The 14,480-nt window shown below is 38.5% G+C and overlaps 1 protein-coding gene across 3 annotated transcripts in view; it reads left to right on the top strand.

Annotated features, from left to right (window-relative positions):
* The window catches only part of PALS1 (protein associated with LIN7 1, MAGUK p55 family member), a 62,955-nt gene that overhangs the window by 42,648 nt on the left and 5,827 nt on the right, over window positions 1-14,480 (top strand). For all 3 annotated transcript variants that reach the window (XM_014591707.2, XM_014591705.2, XM_014591708.1), the window contains 6 exons: window positions 2,731-2,914; window positions 7,132-7,203; window positions 7,554-7,625; window positions 10,554-10,721; window positions 10,961-11,163; window positions 13,660-13,770. In XM_014591707.2, the coding sequence (XP_014447193.1) occupies window positions 2,731-2,914; window positions 7,132-7,203; window positions 7,554-7,625; window positions 10,554-10,721; window positions 10,961-11,163; window positions 13,660-13,770 (810 nt within the window). The remainder of the gene's footprint in view (window positions 1-2,730; window positions 2,915-7,131; window positions 7,204-7,553; window positions 7,626-10,553; window positions 10,722-10,960; window positions 11,164-13,659; window positions 13,771-14,480) is intronic.

Genomic DNA, 14,480 nt, shown 5'->3' with positions numbered 1-14,480 from the left:
CCAGCAGGTGGCGTAGTTGTTTAAAGTGCTGAACTCCCACATGGTTGATCGCGGTTCAAGTTCTAGACCTAGCTTCTTGAAAATCACACAGGACATGTGTGCATGCATGCCCAAAATCCCAAGAGGAGAATGGAGTTGAGGGAATTATGGCCTGGCCATTACCCCTTGGGGAATGATTTCTCACTTTCCTTCTCTTTGTTTCTGTTTCTGTGTCTGTCCCTCTCCTTTGGTGAGCACACACACCCTATGGCAAAAAAAAAACTTAAAAAAAAAAAAAACCCAGGGAGATACTCTTCTTCACCTGGCTGTTGTTGGTGCTGCTAAAACACTGCATTCTATAGGCTGGGATCACATGGAATGCTCATGTTTGATTACCTGTCCAACCTGAAGATCAGGTATGGTGGTGCCAGTAGTCCAAGACTCTTAGAGGCTGAGGCAAGAGGATCACAAGCTTAAGCCTGGTCAGGGCAAGATAGTGGCCCCTTTATGGGGGAAAAAACCACCAGGTATGGTTAGCATATCCTATAGCCCCAGCTGGAAGGCTGAGTCAGGAGAATTTTGATATGGTCATACCTCGTCTTAAAAATGAATAAATAAAAAGATACTATCTTCTCTAAAAGGATTTTTTTGAAGCAAACTAGTATTATCTTTGTGATATACAGCCTCCATTGTGGTAAGAAAAGCTCAATAACATTTAGATAGAAATGGATTTAGGATTCTTAGGCTATTAATCCATTACTCAGTTTATTAAGCCCAGACTTGAATTTAACCTTTGTGGGGCAGGAAAGCTTATGGCATGTAGGTATCAGATTTTATTAAAGCAAGACCAGCAGATAAAGTAATGGTTACGTTGTCGGACTCCAACATAGTCGACTGCTATTCGAGTCCTTGGACCCAGTGACATAAAAGTCAAGCCAGGCACATGTGTGTGCATACCCAAAATCCCAGGAGGAGAAGGGATTGTGGCATGGCCATCCTCCCTGGGGGATGATTTCTCACTTTCTGTCTGTCTCTCATTGGCAAGTACACATGCCCTATAGCAAAAACACTCTCTTAAAAAAAGAAAAGAAAAGTTAGATTTTATTAGATTAAGGTTTTGTTTGTTTGTTCTGTTTTGTTTTTGTTTTGTTTTGTTTTGTTTACAGACCAAGGAAATGCCACATGCCACTTACCCAGGTTAGGTAAAAATTAGATATGGAATAGTTAAAGAGAATATTAGTTCCTTTATAAAGTCTTAGAAGTAAGATTACTTTGCTATATTTTGCAGAAATTTATTGGAGGAAATGGAATAGGAAATAGCTTCCTATAAAGTCATGTGAGCTCTTACCTACTGTTAATGTTAAATAACATAGTACAGTTTTTTGATTTATTCTAATAGAAACACTGTTAAAGCAAAAATTGTAACTTGTATCATTAATGTTTTAAAGCTCACATAGTACACATTATAGGACTTTATTTTAAACTTGATTTGAATGATTTTAGCAGTATGGGGTATGTTGCTTTCATGAACCTACACATATCCCTTTAGAAGAAACACTTGAGAGAGATTAAGACACACTTGCACTAACAGTAGAGTCGAGGGATTGACAGCCCCAAGGAAATGAACACTCACCTGCTTAAATGGTGTCATTTAATGGTGAGGTTTAATTTTGCTGTTTTTTTCTCCTTTTCATGATAGAACTCACATGTACACGTATGAAAGTAAGAGAGAGAGAAAGGGAGAGAGATGGTACTTTTCACAGGGTCTGGTCATACAGCGATCCCCATCCTCCAGTCCTCTAGCCCATCAGATTTTGGCCACTCACGCATATGCCTGGCATGTTTTCAGGCTCACTAGGCTGGATTTGATCTGAGGTTTCTGCGTGAGATCTGGCTTCTCTTTAGCTGTGTATTACCACTGTGCCGCAGAGCCAGGTGTTGTGGTGAGGCTTAAAGTCTACCTTTTCTGGTAGCATTGGTTTAGAAATGGCATACTTTGGCCCAGCTACATTAACTCATGCTGGTAGACACTGCTGGGCACGATAAGGCCAAATAAGAGGTTGGGGTTAAATTCTTGGCCCACCCTAAAAGCTAGAATGGTGACACATACTTGTCATGGTGACAGTTACTTGGGAGGTTGAGGAAGCAGCAAGATCCCATCTTTTAAAAAAAGGGTGGGGGGAGATTGCATATCGTACTGTAGTCATTGTTTTTATATGTCAGGACTTTTTAAATTACATTTCTGCTTCTCTCAAGCATTTGAGACACCTTTGCAACTCATCTTATTAGCTGCTAACAGTGAAGCGATTTGGATACTTTTGTACATGTTTACAGTCAGCCAAGAGACTACAAGTGATGAGCCTTGAAACTGCCCCGAACATTACTTAATTGAATACTTTTTTTTTTCTCTTTTCTTTCTTTTGCTCACCAGAGAGAGAGAGGAGAGAGAGAGAAAGTGAGAAATCAGCCCCCTGGAAGGATAGCCATGCTGCGATCCCTTCTCGGTTCTCTTCCTGGGATTTTGGCCATGTATACACACATACACCTGGCATGATTTTCACACTGTCAGGTCTGGGACTCAAAACGTTGGTTGACCATGTGGGAGTCCAGCTCCTTAAACACTACACCATCTACTGTCCCCTGAACACTTCTTTCAACTTAACATTATTTGCATTAATGGAAAATTGTAACATTTACATTGTTGCCATTGTATTATTATTGTTTTTATTTTTAACCTTTTTTGTCTTTTAGATCCATGTAAAAGCTCATTTTGATTATGACCCATCAGATGACCCTTATGTTCCTTGTCGAGAATTAGGTCTGTCTTTTCAAAAGGGGGATATACTTCATGTGATCAGCCAAGAAGATCCAAACTGGTGGCAGGCCTACAGGGAAGGAGATGAAGATAATCAGCCTCTGGCTGGGCTTGTTCCAGGTAAGAGACAAAACAGTAGAAAGTACTTAATATTAAAAGAAAACTCAAGAGCGAGCCCTGTTGCACAGTGCTTAAGCCATATTCATTGGGAGCCAGATCCTATGTGGCTGACTATGGCTTGAAAAACATGCCAGGCAGTTGTGCTTGTGTGCCCAAAATCCTGACAGGAGCAGACAGGAAAAAAAAGAATTGCAGCGTGACCTCTTTGCCCCACTGGGGAGGTGTCTCTCTCTCTCTCTCTCTCTCTCTCTCTGGCAAGCACATGCACTCTCTGGTAATTTGAAAAAACTTATGCAAATGCAAGTGTTCACAGAGAAAATGTCCTTTTTCATAACTTTAAAATTTTTTGCAGTTACTTTTTCATGTAGTTGATTTTTTAATATATATTCTCATAGCATAAGTATCTTAAATAGAAATGTGGCCAATTTGTTGGGCTTTCAAATGGAATTATGATATAACCTCATCAACCAGTTCCATGCTGTGCTACATTCCCCGTAGACACTGATATTTCCCTGTTATGGGACCAATAGATGGCATAATGGCTATGTTGCTGGACTCCCATGTAGTTGACCACAGTTCAAGTCCCAGACCCAGTGGCTTGAACTCATACCAGGCACATGTGCATGCATGCCCAACATCCCGAGAGGAGAAGGGATTGCAGAGTGGCTATCTTCCCTGTGGGGTGATTTCTCACTTTTTATCTTTCTGGCAAGCGCATGCGCCCTATAGCAAAAACCTCTCAAAAAAAAAAAAAAAAAAAAAACAACTTCCCTGTTATCAAGGCAATAACATTTTTATTGAACTCTTATACTAAAATAAGATCGTCATTTCAGCATCAAGCTTAATTTCTTTTTTTCTCTAAATGATTTTTTTAATTAATTAATTTATTTTTATATACATTCAGTGACATTGTTTAGCTTATGAAGTGAACATTTCAATATGTGAACATTTCTCCCCAGTCCAGTTGATCAAAATACCTTCAGCAGATTATACCACACCTCCCCGCCCCGTCAATGCTCTGCCTCTGTATCCCTCCTCCAGCTTAATTTCTAAGAATGATAAGATGCTTCGCTTAGAGGGCATAAAACTTTTTGTTTTTCTTATATAAGCACCGCTGAATTTATTATACTTAAGGTGCACTTAGGGCAGAAATGGGGCACCCCCAACATTTTTTTTAAGGTTTTTGCCATTGATCATGTATGCTCATCAAAGTGAAACAGAGGAAAAGTAAAAAATCAGCCCTCCAGGGAGGAATGTCCATACTGCAATCCCTTCTCCATTCTCCTCTTGGGATTTTGGGCACATACACATTACACCTGGTGTGATTTTCAAGCTACCAGGTCCAGGACTGGAACCATGGTTGGCCATGTGAGAATCCAGCACCTTAACCACTACTCCACCTGATGACCCCATCTCAAACTTTTTTTATTAAAACTATCCCTAATTTAGGCTAAACTGAAACCTTAGTTCATGTAGATATTAAGCTTAAGAGAACATGTTTCTCACCAAGAGCTAAGATGATACATGATAGAACAATCTATATAGAGACATATACGTTTTCTTAAGTTCTCAGGTAGGGGGTAGAGTGGAGTGAGGGAAGCAGAACTGAGAGAAATATAGTAAACTAGCAGAGAAGGCAAAGGAATATGATAAAATGGGGATAAGGATAATAGTGTATCTGATTATTTGTTCAATATTATTATATACACATTCAAAAGGTGCTGTACTTAGGAAAGAGATTGTGGCATGATCACACCACAGTGTGGGGTGCTCTTTTCTTTCCCTTTGTCTCTGTCTCTTTGCCTGTCTAGTAAGTACATGCTCCCTTTGGCAATAAAAAATAATTATAACAAGAGAATAATTTTGTTTGTTTTTTGAGAGGTTTTTGCTATAGGGCATGTGCGCTTACCAGAAAGAGAGAGATAGAAAGCGAGAAATCACCCTCAAGGGGGAATGGCCACACCGCATCCCCTCTCCTCTCGGGATCTTGGGCATGTATGCACACACTCCTGGCATGAGTTTAAGCCACTGGGTCAGGGACTCAAACCACGGTCAACTACTTGGAGTCTAGTGACATAACCATTATGCCAGCTGCTGGTCCCAACAAGAGAATAAATTTTAATACCCTTAAAATTTTTCCTCTAGTCCTCGTTACTTGTTCTACTACAAATGCAGCCTTCAAAGCTCCTAAAGATAACCAGGTTTCCTTTAATGATTCTTAAGAATATCATACTTGATACTGATGTTGTTGCATATGCTCTTAAGAAATACACTAAATTATATAGCTTATATATATGTTGGGCACAAATACCCAACATAAATAGAATTTATTTATTGATTTTTTAAAAAAATCTCTGACTTGGGCTGGCCCCATAGTCTACTGAGTTAAGAGAACTAGCTTCCACGTGACCTACCACAGTTCAAATCTTGACTCCAGTGGCTTGAGAAACATGCCAGGTACATGTGCATGCCCCAAATCCCAACAGAATGGAGAAATGGAAGAAAAAGCATTATGGCATGGCCATATCCCATTGGGAGTGCTTTTTTCCTCTTTGTCTCTCTCTTTGATTCTCTGGCAAGCACACATGCCCTCTGGCAGTTAAAAAAAAAAATTCCATGGCTTAAAAGTGAAAGTTAGATACAAAAATTAAGTATAAAAGTAGAACTCTAATGTAATCCAGAATTTTCTAAGTAAAACTTCTTATATACTTCAGGAAAAGATAAATTTAATTTTTTTTTTCTTTTTGGAGAAGTTTTTGCTATAGGGCACGTGCGCTCGCCAGACAAACAGAGACAGAGAGACAGAAAGCAAGAAATCACCCCCAGGGGGGATGGCCACACCGCAATCCCTTCTCCTCCATTCTCCTCTTAGGATCTTGGGCACACACGCACATGCGCCCAACGTGAGTTTAAGCCACCGGGTCCGAGACTCCAACCGCAGTCGACTACATGGGAGTCCAGCGACATAGCCATTACGCTAACTGCTGGTCCCAAGATACATTTAATTTTAAGGTAGAGGTCTGAAAAGGAGATGCAGTTCAGAACCCTTAAAATCTCCTGTATTAAAATTTTACCCTGAGGAAAACATGTTTTTCATTTATTTGTGTCATTGGCAATTTAAGAGTGAAAGTAAAAAAATTGTCAACACATGTATATACATACAAACTAAGAGAGATTAAGAATGATAAATGTGAGGGAATACCTTGAATGGTGTACTGAAATTGAAAAGTGATAAATGCCCCCATTTCATATAATTTTGGAAAGTTAATTCTTAAAATTGATATGCTTGATTTGAGATAATTCCAAATGACCAGAGCCACTGTAAAATCTGGGATAGTACTTTATGCACTAAAAAAATGTTCAATTAAATCTCATTTAAGGGAGAAATGTTCACCTGTTGAAATAATTCACTTTGTAAGCTAAATAATGTAATTGAATGTATAAAAGAAAATGAAATTTTAAAAATGGGAAAAAATGTTGAACTATTAAATTTTCTGTTGGTTTGTTATTTATCCTTTTTCTAAATTTCAGAGGGCACATGCACTCTTAAGGTGTAGAGGAAGCAACCCCCAAAGGAATATGGTCACACCACAGTCCTTCTCCATTTCTTCATTCTGCAGGGATTCAGGACACACACACTGATGTGTGGTCTTCAAGCCACTCGGGCCTGGATTTGAACTGCAATTGGCTACTGTACTATGGGGCCAGCCCTGTGTTTTCTAATAGATGAAATATATCCCAGTAATACATATGATAGGATTGGTCAAGTGGGGTTGAAATATATTACTTTAAACATATTTGGAAGCTTATATATCATAGTTAATATTACTCTCATGTGCTAGCATAACGATTTGGTAGGAGGTATTAGTGAATTATTTCTAGTGTTTTCCTTTGGATTGAAAAAAAACCTTTTGAAGGACCAGCAGTTGGCATAATGGCTATGTCACTGGACTCCCATGTAGTGAAACACAGTTTGAGTCCCGGACCCAGTGGCTTAAACTCAGGCTGGGCGTGTGTGTCCAAGATCCCGAGAGGAGAATGGAAGAGAAAGGATTGCGGCGTGGCCGTCCCCCCTGAGGGGTGATTTCTCACTTTCTGTCTTTCTGACGAGCGCACATGTCCTATAGCATAAACCTCTCCCAAAAAGGAAAAAAAAATCTTTTATCTTTTTATCTTAAATATTTTATACTTCTTGTTCTTTCTTGCTTGTTCTTAAGGGAAAAGCTTTCAACAACAAAGGGAAGCCATGAAGCAAACCATAGAAGAAGATAAAGAACCAGAAAAATCAGGTAGACACTTAAATTTGCGATTAAGAGGAGGTTTTTGGGGTGTTTCTCTAGAACTGTGTAAATTTGCAAATCGATTAGAAGTGTCAAAGATATATCCATGGAATATGCAATGTAGGAGACAAAACTGATTATCTTTGAACTATAAAGAGAGGATAAGATTATCTGTTCATAATATGTAATTAATGGGAAATCATAAATACTTTTCTAAAAATAGTTCTTCTATGAACAGTATAAGTATTGATAAATTTAAATCAAAACCTATTTGAATCCTTAAATTTGAAATTTGTAGTTTTGTTCAAGGAATACCACAAATACCACATGTTATAGTTACTTTTATGATTGTTCAACAGGGAAACTATGGTGTGCAAAGAAGAATAAAAAGAAAAGGAAAAAGGTTTTATACAATGCCAATAAAAATGATGGTAAGTTCTACTCAGTAGAGCTGGAATCTTGAAAGGTCTAAATCTGATACTTGAAAAAAACTAATATTTCAGGGAATTTTTTATTTCTTGTCATGTTTTGTTCTTTAACATGTCCTTGTTTGGCATCCTATGACTAATGCAGTGTTTTGAATTCTGGGACAACCTGGTATAAAAACTAAAGTAGTCTTTAGCATAATTAGTGTTGAATTGATTCTTTTTTTTTTTAATTTAAATTCTGTGCAAAATTAATACTTGCTCTTAATAAAATATTAGAAAATAGATGTGTTTGAAGCAAACAAAAAAATCTAATATTCTGTTTATAATAGCTTACGTCACAGAGGCAAATCATTCCACAGAGTCCACTACCTACTGGCTAAGTCAGGCATGCAGAGTGTTTTTTGTTTTATTCTGATTGATTGCTAAGATGAAAAAGAATTAAAGTTTAGCTTCTCTTAAAGTCAAGAGTTCTCATAACACTGGGCTTGTATCATCAGGTGACAGTAGTGTGCTATACCTGAGTGATGGCTGTTGCTCTGATACTGGGTACCTGCTATCTAGTCAACAATCTCCACCATTCATTTTCTCATAAACCCAACCTGATTTACTGATTTCATTATTACCTGCTTGGTTGGTCCTCATGGGCATTAGAATTTACCACCCCTGCTTTCAGTCATGTTAGAAACAAATCAAATAATACAGCAATGACATTCCTTAGTTTCCTATATGATTTATAGGCTTATTCTGTCTAGAACTTGAAATATTTTGGAACAATTTAATTAATGAAGATAAAATGTTATAGGTTATTGAAATATTCCACATAAAGCTGAATCTGAGATTGATCACCTTCAGTAAAAAATTTTAAAAAATAAGTATCTTTTCTTTTCTTTTTTTTTTTTTTTGGAGAGGGTTTTGCTATAGGGTACATGTACTTACCAGAAAGACAGACAGAGACAGAGCGACAGAAAGCAAGAAATCACCTCCTAGGGGGTATGGCCATGCCGCAATCCCTTTTCAGGATCTTGGGCAAACATGGACACACCCGGCATGAGTTCAAACCACCAGGTCCAGGAATCAAACTGTAGCCGACTACATGGGAGTCCAATGACGTAGCCATTACACCATCTGCTGGTCCCATAAATATCCTTTTATTCTAATTGACCAGTTCTGTAACTAAGATTTATTGAGTTTTTTATTTTCTCTTCTGTACTTATGGTTAATATCCATTTTGTTTTTTGAAACAGACTAAACAAAGTGGTCCAACTCTAACAGCAACTACACTATAAAAAACTTGGCAACTCTGAAGCCCATAGTTGAATAAACTAAGACTGTAATCAAAACGCTGTCACAATCTGATTGTACATGTTGGAAGGAACTCAGATTTTTCAGGGACCAGCAGTTAGCGTAATGGCTGTGTCACGGGACTCCCATGTAGTCGACCACACTTTGCGTCCTGGACTTGGTGGCTTAAAACTCACACCGGGTGCGTGTGCATGCCCAAGATCCCGAGAGGAGAATGGAGGAGAAGGGATTGCGGCGTGGCCATCGCCCCTGGCGGGGTGATTTCTCACTTTCTGTTCCTCTGGCTGGCTGGCGAGTGCACTCACCCTATAGCAAAAACCTCTCCCAAAAAAATATAACTCTGATTTTTCAGAGAAAAACATTTTTTAAAAGATTTATTTATTTAAATTTTTATTATTATGTTTAATTTTTGCTGTAGGGCACATGTGCTCACTGACAAGGGGGAGTGAGAAAGCAAGCCTCCAGGTCCAGGACTTGAGCCATGGTCAGCCATGTGGGAGTCCAGCACCTTAACCACCACACCACTTGCTGGCTCCAGAGAAAAGCATTTTTGAAAAAGGAAGAAATTAATTTGTTGTTCATAATGATGTCATAGTCATTAGTCTTTCTAAACAAATCACTACCATTTATAATAACTACCCTGTCTGTGGTAGTAACTATATGCTTTAGTTCTCACAATGAAGTCCTTGAGGCTACGGATTAATAGATTCAAGTTCAGATATTAAAGTGATCGGTGCACTGGAATTTAAACAAATACAGTTTGAGTTCTTACTCTGTGCCAGGCTCCTCTCTGAACACTGGCAAGACTAAGTTGATTCTCTGACCTTTGAACTTAACAGCTGAGAGAGTCTGACTGCACATCTGATGTTCCTTCCCAGTCAGGTCAAGTAATATGAGTGAGGACATGGCAGGCTGCTAGCTGTCTTTGTTCTTCCTACTTGACAGCTCTGGTCTTATCTTGATTATGGACTTTAAGGAATGTTACCCCACCCATCATAATTTATTACCTCAACCTGAGTCATGACTCTGAGCTAGTATTCCAGAATAAAGTAAACATAAATGCAGAAACTATGGATAGTACAGGTATAACCTGTTTTCAGATTACATAACTACAGGAAAATATTCCAGCTTTCTCTGATAACACTAGTTACAGTCAGTATATGTAAATGTGCCAACTATTGTGCTAAGCATACACATTGTATCTGATCTTTAAAACAACCTTTTAAAGTTTAGAGTATTAGTATCTACATTTTACAAAGATGAAATACTCTTCTCATTAGCTTATGCCCTGGGACCCTACCCTTTGTCAAAGTACTGACTGCAAACTAGTTATTTTATGTGAATATCAGTATAATTATGTTCAAAAACAGTATGAAACAAGCAATAAAAAATTCTAGAAGGACTAGTATATTATTATCTGATTCATTTTCATAGTATCTGGGCAAGGATAAAATGAGATGGGGAAAGGCTCATGATACAGTAATAACCATTTATTACTATTATCCCAAAAGTTAATTTTTAATGACAGATTTTGTTTCTTTCCAGTTTGGGGGAAGATCCATGAACGTTTTTATCTTTAATACATGGCAATAATTCTGTCTAAAGAGCTTAACTTTTTCTTTTCCAAAGATTATGACAATGAGGAGATCTTAACTTATGAGGAAATGTCGCTTTATCATCAGCCAGCAAATAGGAAAAGACCTATCATCTTGATTGGTCCACAGAACTGTGGACAGAATGAATTGCGCCAGAGGCTCATGAACAAAGAAAAGGACCGCTTTGCATCTGCAGTTCCTCGTAAGTCGGGATGCATTCTTATTTTCCTCTTTTTCTGTTACCACTTAAAATCTAATTCAGCAGGGACAGTTTTGGTTCATTTCATCGAAATAATGTTGCCAGTAAGAGAACTTTGTTGAACCAGATTTTTTGGCAATATGTTCATCTGTGTTACAAAGTTAAAATTCTTTGACTAACGGAATTATTCCTCATACTTACTCATCCATGGCAATTTTTTTTTTCTGGTTTTGTTTACCTAGATACAACTCGGAGTAGGCGAGACCACGAAGTTGCTGGTAGAGATTACCACTTTGTTTCTCGACAAGCATTTGAGGCAGATGTAGCAGCGGGAAAGTTCATTGAACATGGTGAATTTGAGAAAAATTTATATGGAACTAGTATAGATTCTGTCCGGCAAGTGATCAACTCTGGCAAAATATGTCTTTTAAGTCTTCGTACACAGGTAATTTAAAACTACAATTTTGATGTAGTGTGTTAAAGTGCACTTTTTTTTAAATTTCAAGTTCTTATATATATTCAATCACGTTATTTAGCTTGCAAAGTAAATATTCCAACATGTGTACATTTCTCCCCAGTCCAGTTGATAATACTATAAAGTTATCTTCAATAAATAATACCCCATTTCTTTGTCCCATTAATGCTATGCCTCTCTATTTTTCTCCTTACTGTCCTTCCTCAGACTCCTTCACCCACCCTCTTCCCACACTATATCTGGTATTCACAACCATTTACTGTGTTTCTATATCCTTTAGTCATTCAGTTCCTGTCATAGAGTGCAGATATTTGGTATATATTAAGTGAAGACATACAGTGTCTCTCCTTCATAGCCTGGCTGGCTTCACTCAGCAGTAAATCTTCCATATTCATTCACTTTCTGTCAAAAGCCAGGGTTGTCTTGTTTTTTATGGCTGAGTAGTATCCCATAGAGTATATGTGCCACAGTTTATCAATCCATTCATCTGTTCGTGGGCATTTGAGTTGGTTCTATGTCTTAGCATAAAGTGCATGTTTTACAGAGTCATCTAGTGGAAACTGTATTTTGATTCAAGAATGACAGAATCTAATGAATTATCATACAGTTTTTCCTACAAATTCGCTAAATCAGACAAGTTGCTAAGTCTCTTGCGTACAAGTTCTGTAGCAAGTTAAAATAATAGTAAATAAAATCTTTTTTTTTTTTTATTGAGAGGTTTTTGCTATAGGGTGTGTGCGCTCGCCAGAAAGAGAGAGACAGAGAAATCAACCCCTCATGGGGGGATGGCCACGCCACAATCCCTTCTCCTCTATTCTCCTTTCAGGATTCTGGGCATGCATGCACATGTGCCCGGCGTGAGTTTAAGCCACCAAGTCCAGGACTTGAACCAGGACTACATGGAGTCCAGCAACATAGCCACTGTATCAACTGCTGGTCCCAAATCTTACTTTTTTTTTTTTTTTTTAAGAGAGATTCTTCCTATAGGATGTGTGCACTCACCAGAGAGACAGAAAGCAAGAAATCACCACCCAGAAGGGAGGCCGCCACCTCAGTCCCTTCTCTTGGGATTTTGGACACGCACGCATATGTCCCCTGTGTGATTTTCAAGTTACCAGTCTGGAACTGGAACCACATGGTCAGCCATGTCGGTTCTAGGCACCTTAATATCCATGCTATCTGCTAGCCCCCTCCTAGAATTTTTTTATATTTGGGCTAGCAGGTACTAAAGTACTCATGTATTGAGCATATTGTTTTTATTTTCTTTATTCACAATAGAGCATAAGCACATGCACATGCACATGAAAGAGAGATGGAGAAAGGGTCACACACCCTCCACAAGGTCTGGTCATGCTCTGATCCCCTTCCCCCTGTGCTCCATCCCTTAGATCTGGGCACTCGCTCATGTACCCAGTGTTTTTCAGGCTTTCTAGGCTGGGGTTCAAACTGTGGTTGCCATGTGGAATTTGGCTCTTCTTGAGTAGCACTTTACTACTGTACACAGCATATCGTTTTAATTATTTTAACATTTTTAGTTATAAAATGGGACATCCCGATAATCTCAATTTAGTAGAGAGCTTCAGTTTGAGAACACACAGCTATACAGTGGTAAAAACAAAGTGAAAACTGCCGACTCTTAATTTCAAACAGTGTTTTTTATCTTTGGTGTCCCATTCCTCAATTTCCTTTTGCGTGTATATGTGAAGATTTTCTCTCTGATAATGCTTGTATTTAGTGCCTGGCACTTAGCAAGGCAAGTGCTCTGATTTTAATTCCTCCAAAATGGATTTTTTTCATATATTGTTATAATCTGTATGTGATCTTTTTTGCAAGGTATTTCAGCATTACAGTTGTCATCGTTCAATGTCATTCACTCATATTTCATTACATAAAAGAGTAAGATACCATTACATGTATTCATTTATACACACACACACTATATATATATATAGTGTGTGTGTGTATAAATATATATATATATATATATAGTGTGTGTGTATATATATATATATAGTGTGTGTGTATATATATTTTTTTTTCTCCTACAGTGAATGATATCTTGAGATATTATGAATTGTTTTGTTATGGAGAGGTTTGGAAACTCTCATAAGCTGTGTTTCTGTTTTGTTTTTGATTTTGCTATAGGGCACAGGCATTCGCCAGAGAGAGAGAAAGTAAGAAATCAATCCCCAAAGGGGATGGCCACGCCACTGTCTCTTCTCCTCCATTCTCCTCTTGGGATCTTGGGCACGCATGCCTGGCATGATTTTTCAAACTGCCAGGTCTAGGACTCAAACCGTGGAGAGTTGGCCATGTGAGATCTAGTGCCAGTAAGGCACTCCACGGCACCTGCTGGCCCAAGGCTGTGTTTTTTTAAAAATGACATTATTATATTCTAGGCATATTATTAGGAATTAGTTAAATGATGGAAATTATTTTAAAAATCCAAATATGTTTTCCTTGTAGTCATTGAAGGCTCTCCGGAATTCAGATTTGAAACCATATATTATCTTCATTGCACCCCCTTCACAAGAAAGACTTCGGGCATTATTAGCCAAAGAAGGCAAGAATCCAAAGGTAAAGTTGTTATACTTTTGTACTGTTGCATTGAAAATAAGCATGCAATAGTCCTGGTCTAATCTGTCATAGTTTTGTTTTGTTTTTGCTATAGGGTGTGTGCGCTCTCCAAACAGAGAGAGGCAGAAAGCAAGAAATCACCCCCCAGTGGGGATGGCCACGCCGCAATCCCTTCTCCTCCATTCTTCTCTCGGGATCTTGGGCACGCACGCACATGCGCCCGGCGTGAGTTCTAAGTCACTGGGTCCAGGACTCAAACCACAGTCAACTACATGGGAGTCCAGCGACATAGCCATTACGCTAACTGCCGGTCCCATCTGTCATGGTTCTTATAAGCTACATTAGCTTAAGCATTTAAACTGATTCCTCTTTTTTTTTTTTTTTAAGTTTGTTTATTTGTTCCACAAGGGGGAGAGAGAAAGTAAGGGAGAAAAGAGGGAGGATCCTCATGAGATCCTTACGCTGTGATCCACTTGCACCCTCAGCCAGCCATAATCATGAGCATGCCTGTGTGCCTGATATACACAGGGAGACCCCAGGACATGAACCCAGGACTTTCCCATATAACTTCAGCATCACAAAGCATTGCGTTACCACATTACCACAACTAGCCTCAAATTGAACATTATTTTTACAATGTCACTTGCCCAGGAATTGCAGGGGTTGCTATTCATTGGAGTATGGCGGCTCTCCAAAACGGGACTTTTTTC

The sequence above is a fragment of the Tupaia chinensis genome, unplaced genomic scaffold (assembly GCF_000334495.1).
Source record: "Tupaia chinensis unplaced genomic scaffold, TupChi_1.0 Scaffold000609_1, whole genome shotgun sequence".
Classification (NCBI taxonomy): Eukaryota; Metazoa; Chordata; class Mammalia; order Scandentia; family Tupaiidae; genus Tupaia; species Tupaia belangeri.
The sequence above is the reverse complement of the archived record's forward strand: the minus strand, read 5'-3'. Positions and strand labels throughout refer to the sequence as shown.